Genomic DNA, 20,277 nt, shown 5'->3' on the forward strand with positions numbered 1-20,277 from the left:
TCCTGTAACCATCCACGCTGCGTGACATGGCCGTGGCTTGCTTTGTGGGCTTTGCTGTTATCAGGACATGTTGTAAATTCTGTGCTGCAGCAGATGGTCTTTAGCTGCAAGTACCCAGAATGTGGAGCCAATGCCCCAGTAACTGAAGATTTGCCTTAAGCATTTTCTTGTAACATTGCATTGATTTAATCTTCTGTCATTCACTGAATTTTAACGGACCGCAGAACATTACATTGGACAGCCTGATGTTCAATACACGAAGTCAGGTCTACAGAAGACTGAATTTGATACCGAGTATCAGACAACGTTTTAAGACTCCGTATTTAAGATCATGTCTTAATATTTATACTCTCATTTATTACAAAACAGAACGGGCACAGTAATGACCAAACCAATATCTATATGAGAGTAACTGTCCAGTTTATGCAGTTACATAGAAAAAATGTACTGCTGTTTGAAATCAGGTACAACCTGCATTTTAAGGATGATGTTTTAATTTCTCAGTTGCTGTGTTTACTAACTCCAGCATGATGCAGTTGTCACTGGAGGTGTTAAGAGACTGTGAAATTGCAAATGCAGCTGAACCTTTCCGTAGGTTCGGGTTTCCATTGCCTGCTATTGGTTTCTCATGCTTTCCAGGCAAGGCTGGACTTCAGTTTTCCATAGGAAACACTCAGCATCCTTACAAAACGTGTATCTGTATTGCATTCTTGAGTATATACATACAAGTAACAAATAATCAGGGGTTCATTACAAATGAGAAATGTTTGAGTGATTCCAGTCCCCATTCTCCAGCCTGGGATCATTTTTCTGCCCAAGTCCACTACTGCAAGTGACAATGATACGAGATCCTTATTAATCACCTGAATATGAGTGATGATGACAATTCTGACATCAGAGTTTCCTCTCAGCTAAAACATAAGTCTGTAGAAGGCCTCATCAACTTCCTCACCCTGATCTGGTGGCCTATAATAGACACCCACAATAGTATCACCCTTGCCAGCCTGCCCCTTAACTTTCACCCACAGACTCTCAACTCGCTCCTCATCCATGCCTGGACAATACTCAATACATTGTAGTTGCTCTCACATAAGGAGAAACTCCACCACCACGCCTGGCTGGCCTGTCTCTCCTGAACAGGACATAGCCATCCATGACCACATTCCAGTCATGCAGCTTCCTCCCCATCTGGAAGATCAGCAGTGGGCAGTAGTCTGTTGGGTGCACTAGGTTGGGGAGCGTCCTGGTGATGTCCCTGATCCGGGCTCCAGGTAGACTGCACACTTCCCTATGATGAGGGTCAGCTCTGCAGACTGGGCCCTCTGTCCCTCTCAGAAGGGAATTGCCTACTACAATTACCCTTCTTTCTTTCTTATCTGCCCTGGTGAGACTAGATCTAGAATATTGTGTCCAGTTGTGGCCCTTCAGCTCCAGCAGGACAGGGAACTGCTGGAGAGAATCCAGCGCAGCCTCCAAGATGCTGAAGGGAGTGGAGCATCTGGGGCTCTGGAGCTTGGAGGAGACTGAGGGGTGACCTCGTTAATGTTTACAGATATATAAAGGGTGAGTGTCAGGAGGATGGAGCCAGGCTCTTCTGGGTGACAACCAGTGATAGGACAAGGGGTAGTGGGTTCAAACTGGAACACAGGAGGTTCCACTTAAAATGTGAGAAGGAACTTCTTCTCAGTAAGGGTGGCAGAGCCTGGCCAAGGCTGTCCAGGGGGGTTGTGGAGTCTCCTTCTGTGCAGACATTCCAACCTGCCTGGACACCTTCCCGTGTAACCTCATCTGGGTGTTCCTGCTCCATGGGGGGATTGCACTGGATGAGCTTTCCAGGTCCCTTCCAATTCCTGACATTCTGGGATTCTGTGATAAGTCCCTTTTGTTAGTGTATCTGTTGGAATTAAACTGGGCTCTCCTAGCACGATAAATGCTTATTCTCTTCAAAGCTCACCTGGAACAAGAACAACTGACTCTTTGGACTGGATCCACAAAATCCCAAGAAACAGTATTGTTAGGAACCTCCTCTTCCAAATTTGCAGTTGTCATTTGATTCCTCCTGAAGAAGATAAAATTATTTTAGTAGTTATCACCTTTTATAAAACAGAATTTTAAAAATGCATATGCATAAATTCACATATGTTCCTTCCTTCTACTTCAGCTTTGAAACAGAATTGTGTGTTTAACAGTAGTTCTCTCTACTACCCCTTAAAATTTATAGTTTGATTTATGTAGGAGGATGGTACCAGGTCTGCATCAGAGAGCTCCGTCTGGAGTTTGAGCACAAGAAGCAAGGGGTAAGCAATTCAAACTGAATCTTGAAATTCTTCTGCCCTTCTTCTATCTAACAATGAAATTGCATGGAAATAGTGAAAAATGAAAATTTCAGGGCACATCACGCCATTAATATACTTTAAATCTCCAATAATAAAGGCCTATGATACTAACAAGTAGACTTTACCCTATCTTTGTCAATAAGAATTTTAGTCCAACACATGCAATGTAATGCTTTATAAGTATTACCCTTAGAGTTCTGAATATCAAATATATACTATCTGCTCTTCAGCTACCCAGCTGTCAGTCTAGTAACGGCAACCGGAGCTGGAAACTGCAACCAACAAATCTGAGAGCGTCTAGCTGAAAGCACATATTAGAGATTTGTAACCTCACAGACTGTCACAATTAAGATACACAACTGCAAATACAATGCTAAGTGCTAGGAGTTTTTAGCTGAACACAGTAACAAATTTTCTTTGATAATGCTGTTCTGTATCATTAGCTTTGATGAGTGGCAAAAGAATTCTGTGAGGAATAACATTATCTAAGGCAAAATTATTGCAATTTTAACTATATATTTTGTGTTACTAATAAACAAAACCACGAGGACTACTGCCTTACTTGGACTGTGACCTGTTGAGAATGCATTCCTTCCAGACACGGTGAACCATACGATTGTGTATTTTTGGAGTAATCTTGCGGGATTTCTTTGGACTGTGTACACTGACTGTCCCCTCCTGTAGAGCTGAATGGCTGATACTGCTCTGAGAGCATCCACTTTCTCCTGCAATAGAAATTAAGCATTAATGTTATAGTAAGAAGATTTTCCCTCTTTTAAGTCTGCTGGCTACAAAGATGTTCACATTCACTAGAAAAAGCTTAAAGCATCATTACAACAGACTGACTAAACTATATTTCAAAGCAAAACTTGCCTTCGGGGTAACAAAAATGACACTAGGTTTTACCAGGTACATGTGCAATAGTCATGCAACTCATGCCCCTCACCTAAGATACTCTGTCACTGAAATGGAGGTAGTTTCAATAGCCCCCACAGCCTTGTATTGAATCACTAAGAAACGGTGCAGAGGTTCTTCCCAATCATCCTGGAATTTAGTCTTTGGTGAGTTGCTTTATAGACTAAATTTATGACAATATGGATGGCTCTAAAAGCATCTGTTAAGAAAACTAATAATTTATGTAGACTATTTCAAAGCAAGCATCCATTCTTTATACTCAAGATAAAACACCACTGAAGAGATGAATGGTGTGATGCTATGTCTTTATCATATACTTGAATTGAAATATCAGAATCAAAACTTGCTGGGGTGAAATCTTACAGTTGAGATGTATTCTACTACAGCTGATCCTGAGTATATACTATTAACATAATATGTGACGTTCTCAGTAATACCATGATTATCAAAGAGATAATAAACAAAGATTGTACTTCAACATGTTAATAGCCTGCAAACTCTGATTTACATTCAATACTTCATTTCTTTCTATCTGTGATGCAGAAACCTTAACAGCTATTGTATAAGCAGATGTTTCTTTTTCTACTATGACATATGCTTTTGTTTTAGATGAACTGAAATCTGTCATCTTTACAAGCACAAACTCCAACAGTAGAGGGAGCTTTAGGTTCATCTGGCCTGGTGAGTGAGAAACACCACTCTGTGCTCTGGATGGAAAAGGAAGGAAGGATATGCCGCATTTTAACAAGGTCAAATCCACGTACAGAACACTTCGTCCTGCTGCCTGACGCAATTAAAGAAGCCTTAAGAATGAACCACTGAAAGGATTCATTGCTATACATCACTGCATCTAACAAGGTAATCCTGCTGATTTCTGTGAGGTGACTTTCAAAATACAACTTTTAGAAGTGCGCACAAGCAGCCTAACACCGTATCGTCTTTGATTCTTCATGCTTTTTTCTCCAGTTAGACTCTCCTTGATGACGGAAAGGAAGGATAAGAGCTGTGAGGGGATACCCAAGGAGCTATCATAGCTTTCAAGTTACATTTAAGCGCATTAATTATTATTTTCCAAAATTCTGTAATGTTTTTGTAGTATACAGTACAGCAACACACGGCATAACGTGAAACAGAACTTTGCAGTAGGCAAGAACATTTTGTTCTCATACACCTGACATTAATTTTCATCCATGAAAATCACTGACAAAATACTGGAATACACACAAATTCCCATGTCATATCATGGTGTAAATACCGGAGGACACAGCCAGACACTCACCAGAGGTCACTTCACAATCCCTATGGACCCAACTGTTTCTACACATGAAAAATGCTATTTCCTAGTTTCAGCTGCACTTTCTTTCATTATACACTTCAGACACAATCATGGAATATATGGTTGAAAGAGATCTGACAAGATCTTCTAGTCCATACCCTGCTTCACAGCTGGATCAACATATTTGACTAATCTGTTCTTAACAACAAACATCCAACAAACACCCCCCAAAAAAACATCAACCCACCCACCTCTCTGCTCATGGGAGTTCTGTAGCTTCCCACCAGCCCGTTATGTTCATTACACATTGGTTGCAGAGAAGAGATTATTCTTTTTCTCCTTTTATGTCCCTGAAAACTATTATACTGTCTCTCCTTCAATTTCTCTTCTCTAGACTAAACAACCTCAGTTCTTTCCATCTTTTCCTGTAGGTCCTATTTGGAAAATGTATAACCACTCTCACTGCACTTTTCTGGACTCCATTCAATCTGTCCACATCTTTAAGTGTTCAAAACTGGACACGGTACTACGACCACGTTTCCACTAATATGGGGCAGAACTGACATATTACTCATGTGTCTCTGGACTAACCCCATTTATGCATCCCATTTACTGATTTTGAACTGCATGATGTTTTCCCAATCCATTTCTCCAATTTTTCAAGGTCTTTTAAAATCATGTATGATATAATATAAAGGAATCCTTTCATTGTTCACTGGAGAGGCACCCCTCTGATACAATTTCATCTTGCCCTCCAACAACAGCAGAGATCAAACACAAACTGTGACTGCCAGATTGGGCAACAGGAACACTTTCATATATTAATAGTTTATAAATATTCTAAAATAGAATCCCCTTGTGATGTTGTACAAGTTTAGCAAGGATCTGAAAAAATTAAAAATACAATAGCACTTCCATAGAGATTGTTATTTAGAAGTCGATTGTCTTGCTTCCGTTAGTTACCAATAAGCTTTCTGATTATTTCAACTATCAGTTGCCTTGACAAACACTATTCAGAGTTAATTTAAAACTCACATATTAGCAGTATATAGTAAATACTTTGATTGTCTAAATATAGAGGCACTGTTCATGGACAAGAGAATCCAGACAAGTGCTTCCACGGCAATGAGGCCAACGATGATCCGTTTTCTTTGGTTTTGCATCATGACTGATCCTCTTGATGTGACAGAACTATGTAATTAACCCTAAGCCAGCCTGGTAACTCCTGAGACCTCGGTGAGGGTGTAACAAGGATTCTTCATCCCCATCGGGCCACATAGTCTCACAGAAACTTGTAGGACCTTCATGTCTTTGACATTTTGTTCCTTTGTGAAATTTGGTAAGCACTCATCAACAACTTCACAGAATCCCAGACTGTCAGGGGTTGGAAGGGACCTGGAAAGCTCATCCATTGCAATTCCCCCATGGAGCAGGAACAGCATAACCACACTGACAGCAACTAATCCTAAGGTCTCCTCTATATTTCATATGATGACAGGTTATAGATATTTATTTTCACTTCTGGGGAGCACCAGGACACACATATTCATTTCAATGAAGCCAGATATTAAGGATCTAGTAGCCCACATACCAAGCATTAGGAGAGCTTCTGAGATTAAAACTCGTATGGATCCAAATACTTGAAAGGGGCATACTCTATCCACACAAAACACATAACTCACTTGCAAATATTACGCAGTGCTGCATTTGTCACCTGCATATGGCACAAACCTACGTCAGACCTCATTTGAGCTTCCCAGATCCTTCTTACCATTTCCAGACTTATGTATTTCTTTTGAATGGCCCTTAATTAAAATCCAACTGTGTTGGGCAAAAAGAGTAGCTAGCAATTGCAAATGCTTATTAGAGCAATGTGAATGCTCAGTTAAGTGTTGTATTTCTAGGTCTTTACAAAAAGAGCTAAATACTCTTGTATATTCACTGTATTGTCGTACCACAAGGAATCAATACCCTCCTTCCATCCCAACAAAAGATACCCAACACTTCACCAACACTGGCAAAATCTGTCTAAAACACTGAGTATGTAGTCTCTCAGGTATTTGCACTACCACACAAAGACAATTGAGCTATAGAAGTTGCAGCTTAACTGAATTCATTTTAAGATGTCTCTTTTTCAGGGGCATTTAAAACACTGCCTTTCATTTACCAGCCACCTACAGAAAAAGGCCTCTCCTAACTTTCAGTCTGTTGCTTGTCTTTAATGTGCTGCTGCTCACAGACATATCCTCACTTATCATGAGCTATGCCAAAATGAAGAGACTGACACCAGCCTCCTGACTGTGTTGCTTACCCAGAACAGTCTGCTCTGGAGAAGTGGGTGGAGTGAGTGGCATCCCACAGGTACTGGCAGGATCTTTCATGCTTCCAAGCCCCTGCTGTCCCACATTTATATGGCCTCCAGTACTGGCAGCATTCTGGGACATGGGGATGTCACTCTGGGAGATGAGAACAAAGGCTGAAGGATATACCATCCTTACACCACCTACAAAAAAATGGAAAAACAAAAGTCTTAAATATACCTGATAATATTCAGCAGTCCTAGCTACTTCAACTTGTTTTCAATGTCAATTAGACAAAACTTATTATCTGAACATAAAGAGCTAAGAAATTTCACATACTAATATACATCTAACGCTCTACAACCAGCACAGAGCTGAAACAAGTAGCTTGACACTGTGAATAATAGCATGTGGGATACAGGGACTACAGAAGCTTGAGGCAAGATAACTAGTCAGATGTTCCAGTGTCAAGAGAGTTACAAGAGAAGACAGCAAAATTATAATGGCTGTTTCTGATTAATTAGATTTTATTTATTTATTTATTTTTAATAATGTAGAGGAAAAAAAAATCCTTCAGGCAGAATACTGAAACTCACCAACAATGACTTCAACTGCCACGGGGAAATCGTTGTCATATCCCAACTCTTCTTCCTCTTTCATGCCTTCTTTTTTCTTCAGCACCATAGGGTAAAAATACTGCCATTCCTCCATCAATTTCCGAGTTGCTGGGTCTGACATCTTGTACGACTGGCCCGTGAGTGTACCATTTAAACCATAAGGACTCACCAGAACTGCAAAGTAAGGAACAACAGGCCCTACAGTGTGGGTATTTGGAGTGTGTATCCGCCACTCTCTGCCCCTCCAGAGAGTTGCTGCTCCAGCCCCACGCTGATTTATGGATCTGTCTTCAGGGCAAAGCTACTACCAAGTCAGGTAAGGGTGGGAATTTAAAACTACATTATCCAGCACTAGTTTCCTGTGCAGCCGTCCTTATTGAGCTAAAAATGGACCTTTTTTGAGTTTAGTTTAATAATTTCCACAATGAACTAATCGTGTACTGAAACAGCACTATGGCAAAGGGATGACCATACATGGAAGTAGAAGAGGACAGATATTCAACAATAGGGTTTTTACCAGGAATATGTGGTATTGGAGTCTTTTTGGCATTAAAAAGGACAGAGATGATAATATATGAAGACTACAGTAAAGGCAAATAAGGAGAATTAGTTGCTCAACAACAGGTATTTCCATTCAGCCTTAATATTGCTTTTAGTCGTATTTGATTTGAGAGAGTCAAGAGTTTAGCTCACTGAAATAAAACCTTCTATGATTTAAGTATCTGAGCCTCTGTTAAAACTTTATATTTAGAAACAAAATGTTTTTCAATAAAGCTTCTCTAAATTAACATCTCTATAAAAGCTCATTTTAGAAGTCTCTGAGTGTTTCTTTACAGCATGTTTAATTTATAAAGATTTCTTGCTTTACTTGCTTTGAAATTATAATTTCAGACTGTAGTAAAGCCAGTATAATTCAATGATTGAACTATTCTTTAATTTTTTTCACATAAAGCACTGCACCTCAATTGCATCATGGATTTAATAAGCCATCAACTTAATTGTGTAACACTCTAATTCCTTACACTGGCAAACACAGAGTCCCAGATATTTTAAGTTTTTCATTCTTTCTGATACATTTTCCAAAAAAGTTGACAACCTATGAATGAAAAGTACTCCCGAATTACATCATCTTAGTATTTATGTAGCACTGAAATTACAGACTTAAACCCACTGACCTCTATGCTGTGTTAGAAAATCAAATCAGTGCACTTTCATAAATAATAAGTCTTTTTAAACCAAAATTATGAATTTATTTGTTTTATTTACTATGTGCATGTAGCTTTAAAAACAACACTAATGAATAGAAAGCTCTGGAAAATTCCCACGCCATTTCTGGCTGGCTTTAGTGTTGAAGTCCTAACAACATTCTCCCTTAGGTGCACAGCTTCCCGAATAGAAACTGAACCCATTTGAAGAGTTACTTAATCTTCCACTATTCCCCCCGAAGCCCCTGCCGCACTGAAGCGAGGTGACGCGCGCCGAATTGCGAAGGGTGCTGCCGTACCTTGGAAGGGCGAGGGAGAGGACTGGGCCATGTGGATGTGCTCTTCGGTGATCAGGTAGATGGGCTGGTGCTGAGCGATCTCCACGCTGGTGCACACATTGCTCTCCCCATGAAGAAAGAATGTGAAGGCACACGACAAGTGTTCGCTGGAGGAGGGGAGAGGCAAACGAGAAACAGATTGATTAGCATGTTAATGAACTCATAGGAGTTAGCAATTCTGTAGCCTGACTCCTGTGCTTTGGCGCTTGTGGTCACTGAACATTGATTGATAACCACACACAACAGAATGACCCGTCACTAAACATCTATTTGCCAATTGTGGCAACTCTCTGTTTTCCTATTTGTTTCAATTAATAAGATCATTACAAACAAATCTCATTTCAACCAGGACTTAAGTAGTAAAAATAAGGGTCTTCAGAAATTCTTCAGAATTCACTCTGCAACAGGTTCTGGCTGAAAAGGAATAGGAAAGATGTTTGTCTTACAACTCACGAGAGCCTCCACTAAAGAAAATAAAAGCACATGAATATTACAAAAAGTTGACAATGAGATGAGCAATGGATTTGCCACTGACAATTAAACATAATTTGAAACAAACAGTATTTAAAATGTTCTCGCTTTACCCATAAGTGACCACCCATCATAGCTAACTACATGCTTAAATATTCCACACCATGAAGCCACAAGGAAAGAAAACAAAACCAATTTCACGCTTTCTATCATAATTTTAATCAACTAACATTTTACAGGGCTCAAGTGGTAACGATGCAGTAATTTTTCTGTCCGGTACAGTCCCTGCACATAGTTTTATAGTTGTTGGCTTCGGCACAGGGCCAGTCGTAACGTAACCAGGATTTTAAAGATGGCTCTTAACTACCGCCACCAAAACGAAATAACACGAGCAACTACAGCAATTCCACATCAGTGTTGAGTCAACCAGCCGCCCTGCTACTCTTGGCTCTTTTTAAACGAAGACACTGATGGTCTAGGGTAGGAAGGTGTTTTAATCTCACTAAATCTCTGAATGATTCTACACATTGTATAAAACAACTTTGATGCTGTATTTAGAAGTACTCTGTAGCAATAATTTACTTCCATGAAATAAAAGATTTTATTAGATTTCCATTTTCACTAGGGAAACAAATTTCACTGTCATCAGTGTTGCAGAAGGAAATTCATCATTCATTTACATGAGGGGTGGGAAGGGGAAGGGAGGGAACAGGGACATGGGACAAAATGGGTCATAAATTCCAGGTATTTCTATCCAGCTACCTTTCACAAGAAGAAAAGCAAACCAGCTGATGTAAAAATAAAGAAATAAAAATGAAATAAAAATTAAGAATAGATTTCTACACATACAGACAATACAAAAATAAAAGCAAAGCTCAACTATTTAATCAAAACCTATTAGTTTCTTTACATAGGATGATAGCCCTTAATATAAAAAGGTCTCAATAAATAACGAAAAGATGAGAAATCCTGTCTAAGATCAAGTGGGGATAATCTCTGCAAAGAGTTCAGCACGCAGCAGGTCAGCCTTTCTGAAGCAGAGAGCAAAGCTATTTGTAAAGTAGGCACTTTCAACTCCCGTCTTTAGGATATTAAACAGAAATCCTCCTGAATCCACAAGCTTCCTACGATGTTTGCCTGTGTAAGTCTTGCTTGTCTTCTATTGAACTGAAGAAAAAAAACCCCAGCCTTCTGGGGCCACACAGGGACTCTTTCAAGCCTCTTGCAAAGTGGTCCAGCATGAACAAATCATGTGCAATCTTATGCAACGTTCACGCTACCCGTAAACACCATCAGAATGAGAAATAGACAAAATCAGAGTGTGAAAGACAAAAGATTCATTTGTTTTTGCAGGGATGGGAATGCAGGCCACTAACTCTCTCAACTGAGAATCTGCTAATGTCAAAATTAATCATTAAGTTCAGAAAATTAAATAGCCTTGGACTGTATACAACCAATTACAGGAAAAGAGATATACAGCATTAGCCCACTTTACCCTCCTGCAAGCATGACCAATAAAAGAATAACAGTAATCAATATTGCTACTCCTGACCAGCAATAAATACTTTGTTACTGAAAGAAGGAACATTTCTAGCGCTGGATCCAAAGTAAATCCCGCTCAGCTCTAGAAAGAGAACCAATAAGTCTCAGTCCCTGAGCATTCCTTCTCTGTAGCCCAGGGCTAACGCGCCCTCAGGGCAGGGCCGGAGGGCTCTGTGCCTGCAGCGCTTGGCCAGCGGGACGCTGGTTGTGCTCCCTGCTCGCCGCGCTGCCCGGCAGCGCTTCACAAGACGAGAAACAGCTCCATAAATCTGGCGCTCCCTCTGGTGCCAAAGTCATTGCTATAAGCTCAGCTTTCAAGACCCAAAAATAATAAAGATCAAAGCCTGGGGACTTCCTATACGCCTAATAAGCTTCTGGAAGATTTACTTTAGTAGCAAATATGAATTTTATTTCAAGAAACTAGCGTCAGTGCACTCTGTGATGTATTCCACTCAGGCATGTACATCCCAGTCTCCCAACATTCCTGTCTTTAGCACATTTCACACAATTCCTTAAATACCAAGCTGCAGAAATCATTCTCGCTACAGATGTGAGACAGATCTCTGAATAAAATTCAAGTAGAAGAAAACTTACTAAGCTAAAACCAGTCAGCTTTGGGAAACAGACAGAGCACTGAGGCTTTACTTTTAATAATCACTTAGCTATAGCTCTACAGTGTACATCAAGATCTACATACTTCAGGCTAAAGCTCTAGAATTGTTTGGGTCCTCACTAGAGTCTTCCAACAATGTTTTATCAGCATCCAGTTTTTTAACAGATCTACTACTCTTTGTGCTAACAAAGGCACCATCAAAAAGCTAAATACAAAACGCAAATCAGACTGAGTTTCTGAAGACATTCAACGCTATGTTCGGATTGATTTTTTTTTTTTTAACTGAAATTTATTGCAACCTAGTTAAAAAAATGAATCTGACAGGCTTTGAAAATCCACTCTACTACCTCTCCAGGTTTTTAAACCTACTAATTTCTGTACTCTTTCTTATCTCCCTGGCAGTCAAAATACCATAAACCACCAGAGAGGGAGGGGAAATGGTTTCGAAACTATTCTCCCTATTCTATAAAGCCTATTGGGAGAACCATGAGCTCTCAGTTTATACCTGTTCAGAACAAGGACAATAATAAAAAAAATCTACCAGTTTTGAATAGCTGCATTACACATTTACTTTGCATGTATTAATTTATTACACAGGGAACAAAACTAGGTTCAGGATTATGTTTTTGAGCCTGTGTTGCTACCCAGAGGAAAGGAAGAATGGAGCATGTCTGCTCAGGTGGCAGCGTGACAGCAGGGTGACGGTGCTGAGCAAGACACCAGCCGTTCCCAGCCCTCACCTGAGGAATACACCCTGCATATATTCCCCAGAAGTTGTTCCACATTAGAAACCTAAATCAGACTGAAGTGTCTCATCCATTAAAAGTTGGGGGCTTCCCCCCCACCCCCAAGGCACACAAACAGCATCACCAGAGACAGTGGTAGCTGTAGCAGTTTGCCAGGAGAAAATTTCGACACAAACTAAAGCAAGACCTATTCTTTCCATCTTCTTTTATACGAATCAGAAGCATTAAAAAAGAATATAACTCTGTAACACTACTCCCATCACTCTAAACAGGAATTGTCTCTTTCTCACAGGTACATTTTCAGAACTGTTTCTTTCCTTTACAGGTGACTGAGGGCTGCTTCAGTTAGGATGCCAGCTTCCCAAATACACTATATAGAACATATATAAAGTATATGTTATTCGCAACTGCAACTGCATTAAGACCGAGGTCTGAAGAATGCTGAGGATTGTGGAGTTGAGCCTGCAGAACACTTAAACATATACTTTCAAGGATATTTCTCCTGTGTACACTAAGAGAGCCTTATGTGCTCAAAGACCAAGTTATTGCAATTCATAATTTCAAGGATGAGACTTTTTTAAATACATATTTCTCTACAGATAAACACGAGCTGCCTTTCCCTGCCACCAGGCTGCTGGCAATCTCATGTTTCTCTTCTTTAGTTTATAAGCAATTGTCCATAAAGCCACTGACTGTGTACAATTAATTACACTTTATGACCAACAAATCATATTGCTGTTCTAATTCCCATCAAAATTAGGGTTGGGATCTGAAAGCCCTCAACTCAGAGCTACCCCAAAACAGTCTGAACTCAGAAAAGACGCAGCAATAAGCCATATGCCTTAGGAAATTAAACAGTCATACTAATGAGACTAATCACTTGTTTCATGTACAGTATAAAAAAAGGCGGCATGAAAAGGCTCTGCATAGATTTGGAACATAAGAGCATGTGAGAGCCTAATAAAATAATTTCCTTTAAAGGTGTCTAAAGCAACAGGACAGTTATTAGCAGGTCACAGTGGTGGTGTGGACAGGAGACAGCAGCACCTGGACACACCTACAGTCAATAACACCCTTGAACAGCTGAGAATAAATTAATAACCCAGTATGAAAATTACCTCTTTTCAAATAACCCAGGAATAAATATCCTCAGTGAAGTCTGACTTTAAACAAGCTCCCACAACAACCACAGATTGAATGTAACGGGATGAGAGGAGAAAGGACTTCAGTTTTGATTTTAGAGAAGTCAGACCATCTGTGCCAATGCATTCTCTTTAAATGAGAGGCACGATGCGCTCTCATCGTGACCCGATCTCCAGTCCGTTTCTCTAGGATACAAGATGGTCCAATTTAGGAACTCCAGGGATCTGCCAGGCAGCTGTGGTAGCAGAGCGTCAAGGTTTAACGCAAGGCGGCAATAAACCGTGGCAGACGCTCCCTGTTATCCCCTCACTTCCTGTCACCCCTTTCCTTTAGATCGGAAAGATGATTGGAAGGATAAGGAGAAAGAAAGAGAGACTTAGACTTCAAGTTGGAGAGTTTTAAGGGGTTTTACTAATGCTACTAATAAATAGAGAGTATATATACAAAATATCCAAACCCAGTCTCCAGCGCTGGATGTGGCGCTGGCGTCACTCAGCAGCAGAGCTGGGTGTGCGGGGCTGGTGGCTCCAGCAGCTGCAGCTCAGACCCCGGCAGTCACGGGCGGGACTGCACAGCAAACGGAACCTGGGTGCGGGATGCAGGGCCTGAGGGCTGTGGATCACAGACAGATAGACAGACAGGGGCCTCTCTGGATGCTGCCCATGGGCGAAGAGAGCGTGACCCTGTGATCATCCTCTTATATAAGGGGTATGACGATGATGGGATGGAATACTTGCGTTGGTCAGTTCTAGTCACCGGTTCCATCCACCCCTCCTCAAACACGCCCCTCTCACAACGGAACGTGGGAAAACTTATCAGTCTTTCTTAGCTACCATAGTAATAAATCTAAACACGAGCTTCTTCAGCATTCCGTTGTTGTTCTTATCAGCACTGAGTACAGTGTCCTAGGAAAAATATGCAGGCTAAACCTCAGAAAAGTACAGCCACCTAGGAGAACTGAGCTCAAAGAAACATCACTAAAAGAGAACCGGTCTGGTTTTTAACAAAACCAGGACACAGAGAAAGCTGCTTCACAAATACCAAGAGAGCAGAAGACAACTCGGAACTGAGACTTTAGCAGCAAATAAAAATGGCCAGGACACATTTTCTGGTCCTTAGGGGAAACAACATGGGAGCTGTTATCCATGCTGATTTACTGGAAACGGACCTTGGCTCTGCTGTCCCCCAGAAGCCCTCGTGGGCATTGCCCTGGCTGCCACTCTCAGAGCCAGGCAGGGAACACGCAGCTGGGAAGCACGACAGAACGCCAGGTCCTGAGATCATGACCTATCCAGTCTAATATGTAGTGTAGATACAGTCTGAGAGGCAAAACATTTATGTGGCATTTCCCAACTGATGTGGCAAGTAACCCATAACACACTCTCTGCCTACCAGATGGACTCTGAATGTTGCCCAAGCTAAAATAAGACAGAAGTACAGCTTCAGTAGTTCCCAATATACATTCAAGAAAAACAGCACAATTAGTAATGTTTTTTTTCAGAAACTACAACTAAACCAAAATGGAAAGCATTTCCAGACATGAGACAATTCCAGAGTTTTCTGGATACAACAGCCTTCCAACAGATAGTAGGCAGCACAACGCTGGCCATGTTTCTGCACTGGGCATGAAACTCATAGTTAGTTTCTCTGTGCCATGGCCTTAGATGAGGTCCACATTCAATACATGAAACAGCAACCTCGAGCCTATTTCATGCTCTGTAACTGCATCTATGAACCACCTGTAACGGCAGAGCTGGTGCCCAGCTGTACCCAACACCCGCTGTGTGTTGGCACTGGAGCAGGAGCTGGTTTGAGGGCTGCTGGGAACTCCGCTGAAGAGCCTGCTGAAACCACTGACCGTATTGTGGGACCTGGAACACCTTTTCTTCGTGGGACACACACTGCTGTCTCATGAACAAGGGAAACCGATACTGGGAGAAATATGGTTACACACGAAAAACAATCTGTGCTTCTGTAGCCATTTCTATCCAAAGTCACTTAAGTTTTGTACGGCAGAGAACAAGAACACAGGAGGCCAAGTTGCAGATTAAATCATATTGCTTTGGTAATTACTCTTTTTTTCTTTCTTTTATGTCTCTCTCTCCCCACTCAAAGAAAAAAAAAAAAAACAGAGAGTAGAAAACAACATTAGCTCCCAGAATTACCCAGGTCTTTTAGCAACTGTATTTTATAACTCACTATGGTGTCTCGCATGTTGTTGGATTTTTTTTTTTTAAATGCATGAGATGTGCACATAGAAACTTGGTATAAATATTAATTATCTTTAGTGTTTTTCCAGTGGTGGAGTAAAGTTCTAAGACAACAGTTTCACAGTGCAGCAAGCATTTAGATAACATTATCTAAACACTTTATGTGTTACAGCATTATTATCTCAACACTTTCTCAGTTGTCACCAACAAAACCTCTTGCCAAGGCTTATATATGCCTCACAATTGAGATTCTCTCCCTGATCCCATCTCTAACAACCTCCTATTATTTTCTCTGTATAAATGTATGCACAGGATGACCTGTCTGCCTGGAGGGATCCTGGAGTTTATACTTCAAATGTATACATCAATGTGCAGCATGACAGGGCTAACAGCGCTATGAACACTTCCAAAAGTCAAGGGGAAATGGCTGCGCATCCCACCAGCTCACATTTTGAGGGGTAATTATGTTGTAGTCTCTCTCCATACAAGACCTAGTTCAGGTCTTTGCTGGAGGAAAGGTCACATACAACATACATAACCTTTGATGTGAACACAGTACAAACTGCTCTGCATTTTCTGCACCGGATGGTTTTGATGTCTTGTTAAGATACTTCCACATCTGTTTTTTCTTTCAATAACCTTAATAAAGATGTACTGGAATATATACAGAACAATATAACAAGGCTTACACATTATAAGTAAATTATACTGTGACAGTGTTCAAGCTTAGGAGGAGAGAATTTTTCACTTTAGGAAAGAAGATCACTGAGTTTTTGCCACATGATTTCTGCAGAGAGGAAGATGTTCTACAGTAATAGCATCTCCTCCTTTCCCTGAAACATACACGTATAAAGAAATAAGTATATTTTTACAAGATGTTAAAGCAGTGTTTAATATTTACTGGGTTTTTTTTATTACTGGATTATTTAAAATGTATAAGTAGCTTCTCTAGCATCCTGGCATTGTGAGATTTTCTTCCGCGTACAGCCGAACTAGGTGTTTTATTCCTGTGATCCTCAATGAAATACTAGACAATAACATATGAAAATCACCCATAAATGTTCACAATAAAAAACTTACATTTCTATATTAAATGTGTTGCACATTGAACATGAAAATTTATTACTACTAGCTGCACATGCGTACATAATGTGACTTGTCAAAATACGGTGTCCCGATCTGAAATTTGTTTCTCATTATTTTTAAGATGAACTGAAGCAATTCCTAGACTGCTGATGGTTACTAACGAAGTAATCCAAATTAACACAACATTCCTGAATAATTAAATCAAGCAGCAGGCTGCCATGACCACTGCTATATATTTCTTTTCTCTGCATGCAGGGACAAATCCTGCTCTCCATATCAGCTATTACCCAAAGGCAACATGGAGTAAGAAGGGAGGCTGAAAGCCCCTGGATCAAGGATAAGGGGCTTTCATACCATATATGCAGAAATATGGGGGCAATGACAGATGGTAACAAAGGGTTGGTCAATACATCTGCTAGTATAAGACTTAACCAGTTAAAACCAGAGCACAATGCAGTTTTTTCAGTTAACACTTTATGACAGGAAGCACAATCCACTCAAAACACCTTTACATGATCCCTGCCCTCCAAATGGAACACGATTCTGCTCGGATGCCACCTGCACATCAAGCCACAGGAATCCAAACAGTGCTACTGAACAGGTGACCACAACATGCATCTTCCTACTAATACCTAAAATAAATGAGCATTTAAGGCACTTTAGGTTAGAAAATGTACTGTCTGCTGACAAGAAGATTAGATAAACAGAGAAATAGTTTACCTCTAACAGAAATCCAAATGACTTAATTTTATATGCTAAGCTATGATTTTTAATAATAACCAGGTTTACTAAATCTGATCAATATCAGATAAAACTGACAAAAGAAAACAGGCCTCATGTATCTATGAAATACAATTTCTGCAGTGAAACCACAATCAACATTCTTCCCTTAGCAGCAGGTAAGTGATGTAGTCAGCACTATAGAACACAATGGAGAGCTTGAGGCACTAATGATTATTGAAAGCATTTTTTTTAACATTTGTGTTATGCTTCAGAATAGTGCTGACTTAGAACTACAACTATTTTGAATTATTTAAAATGTCAGTATCAAAAAATGATTCTGAAAGTTCGTCATATCCATTATGAATATAAACTCATTGTGGTAAGACCCTGGATTTTGCCCTGTTTCGGAAACACGGAAGTTTTTGTGACCATATCACTGTTGTGATACAGGATAAGGTCTTTACAACACAATACAAAAGTATATAAAAGCAAGAAACACAAAGGCTATTAAAGGTGCATTCAGCTTAATGTTGAAATAAACACATTTTTCACTGGAAATTCTGAGCTACTTCAAATATATGCCCTTAAAAAAATAATCAGAAACTTGCTCCTATTCCATTTTTTCCTATCTATACCAGTATTACCAGTTATTCTAAAAACAAGAGCACCAGCTGGTAATAACTACAAAATGAATTACAATTAACTTGAAAATTGTCAGAATGAATGCAATCTTCCTTGCTTTAGCATACTAAAAATACCAACATCAGGAAAAACGGCATATAAAACTTGTAAAATCACTGCTGTTATCAGCCTCCTGACATCTCCCTCTCTTTGTCTGAATCCCTGTGTTTTGACACAGGGTTTGAAATGGACTCCTTTGGAAAACTGATTTCCATAGAGGACCTAATACTGCAGGTGGATAAGCGCATATATTTAAAGTGACACATAATATTCATGGCACAGGAGTAAGTTTCATGTTAAAGTCCGTGTGGTATCTCAAAAAGCCCTCTTTTTGTGCTGTCTTCACATGCTATTAAATGCCATACAGCCATAAAATTACATCGGAACTGTCATGAGCAGTTGTGCTCTAGAGATTAGGACTGCAAAAATCCTTTTGAATATTAATAACCTAAAACTGAAGAACAAGCCTGACTAGCACTGATGGAGGTTCGCCAACCAACTATTCCATTTTTTCAGCCTAAGGCATAAACTGACCTTTTCTTAACAGCTCAGTACTGCAAAGTTTAAACTCTCAGCCTCCTTAAACTTGAGCTTTCCTTGGCAATTTTATCACAGATAATACAGCTATCAAATACTTGGTCTCATCACGTGTGCTGTATTAGAATCACCAATTCCTCTGGGGGTTACAGAAAATGGGATGACTTTTTTCAGATTAAGTTAGCATAGTTTTCAATATCACACCCTAATTGCACTAGTTATATGTTAATCTGGTGCTTGAATCATGTTCGGCTTATAAACAAAAAGAACACTTAACACACACAGCTAAGAGTATCAAAGCACATTTACATTAGGAGCTTCAATTTCATAAATTAATACTGCACTAGGAGCAAAGCCACAAATCACCATCAGTCCCTTAGTAATCACAATAGACAATTCCTTTCTATGTCCTTGTTGCACAGATTCACTCAAAGCCACAATTAAGTCTGTCACCACATCTCTGCTCTGTATTCCACTAGGTTCAAACAGCACATTTCTGAAATACTTTTAGCCTGGAATAACACAGAATTTCTTTTATAGCAAAACATCAAAACTTACCAAAATTCTGTCTTGATGGTTACATGACAATTGGCTCTGAAAGCTCAAAATTTAAAATGTTTGATAACGTTTTGCCTTAAAATGGCTTTGATCTCAATAGCAACTTGTTAGAAATGATGACTCTAAGTACCTCTGTAACTCAAATGAACAGTGTGAAGTAGATAAGTATTACTGTATGCATTTTATGCAGCAACTGTATAATTATGTATGCAAAGTCTGAAATACCACATTATTTGTTTATATAATACATGTAGCCCTCTTTGTACAACTAACACAATGCTGAGATTTTGGTACCCGACAAAACACTTTCTAAGTGTGGAAACACCCAGTTGAAACAATTACCACAGTTCTGCTCAAATAAGGCGAGAGGAACCTAAAAAATTAAAAAACATGAGAAGAAAACAAGCTGACAATTGCTCTACAACAACCCTAAGTAGAAGATATAAAATATAAGGGGAAATAGTATGCAAACAGAAGATGATTTCCTCTTTTCACAGTTGACTTCCTTTTTGTTTCCAGTATAAGTTGGGGAATGACCTATTAGAGAGCAGTGTAGGGGAAAGGGAGCTGGGGGTCCTGGGGACAGCAAGGTGACCATGAGCCAGCACTGGGCCCTTGTGGCCAGGCAGCCAATGGTACCTGGGGTGGGTTAGAAGGGGGTGGTCAGTAGGTCAGAGAGGTTCTGCTGCCCCTCTGCTCTGCCCTGGGGAGACCACACCTGGAATCTTGTGTCCAGTTGTGGCCCCTCAGTTCCAGCAGGACAGGGAACTGCTGGAGAGAGTCCAGTGCACCCACCAAGATGCTGCAGGGAGTGGAGCATCTCCCGTGTGAGGAAAGGCTGAGGGAGCTGGGGCTCTGGAGCTGGACAAGAGGACACTGAGGGGGGACTCATTCCTGAGGATCAATATGGAAAGGGGCAGTGTCAGGAGGATGGAGCCAGGCTCTGCTGGTGACAACCAGTGATAGGACAAGGGGCAATG

General features: G+C 40.2%; 1 protein-coding gene across 1 annotated transcript in view; it reads right to left on the bottom strand.

Annotated features, from left to right (window-relative positions):
* The window catches only part of MED13L (mediator complex subunit 13L), a 188,498-nt gene that overhangs the window by 40,845 nt on the left and 127,376 nt on the right, over positions 1–20,277 (bottom strand). Inside the window, exons 5-9 of the mRNA XM_080355133.1 lie at positions 8,949–9,094; positions 7,424–7,618; positions 6,839–7,030; positions 2,899–3,061; positions 1,955–2,059 (exon numbers count right to left, since the gene is read on the bottom strand). Coding sequence (XP_080211259.1) covers positions 1,955–2,059; positions 2,899–3,061; positions 6,839–7,030; positions 7,424–7,618; positions 8,949–9,094 — 801 coding nt within the window. The remainder of the gene's footprint in view (positions 1–1,954; positions 2,060–2,898; positions 3,062–6,838; positions 7,031–7,423; positions 7,619–8,948; positions 9,095–20,277) is intronic.

The sequence above is a fragment of the Nesoenas mayeri genome, assembly GCF_963082525.1.
Source record: "Nesoenas mayeri genome assembly, chromosome: 17".
Classification (NCBI taxonomy): domain Eukaryota; kingdom Metazoa; phylum Chordata; class Aves; order Columbiformes; family Columbidae; genus Nesoenas; species Nesoenas mayeri.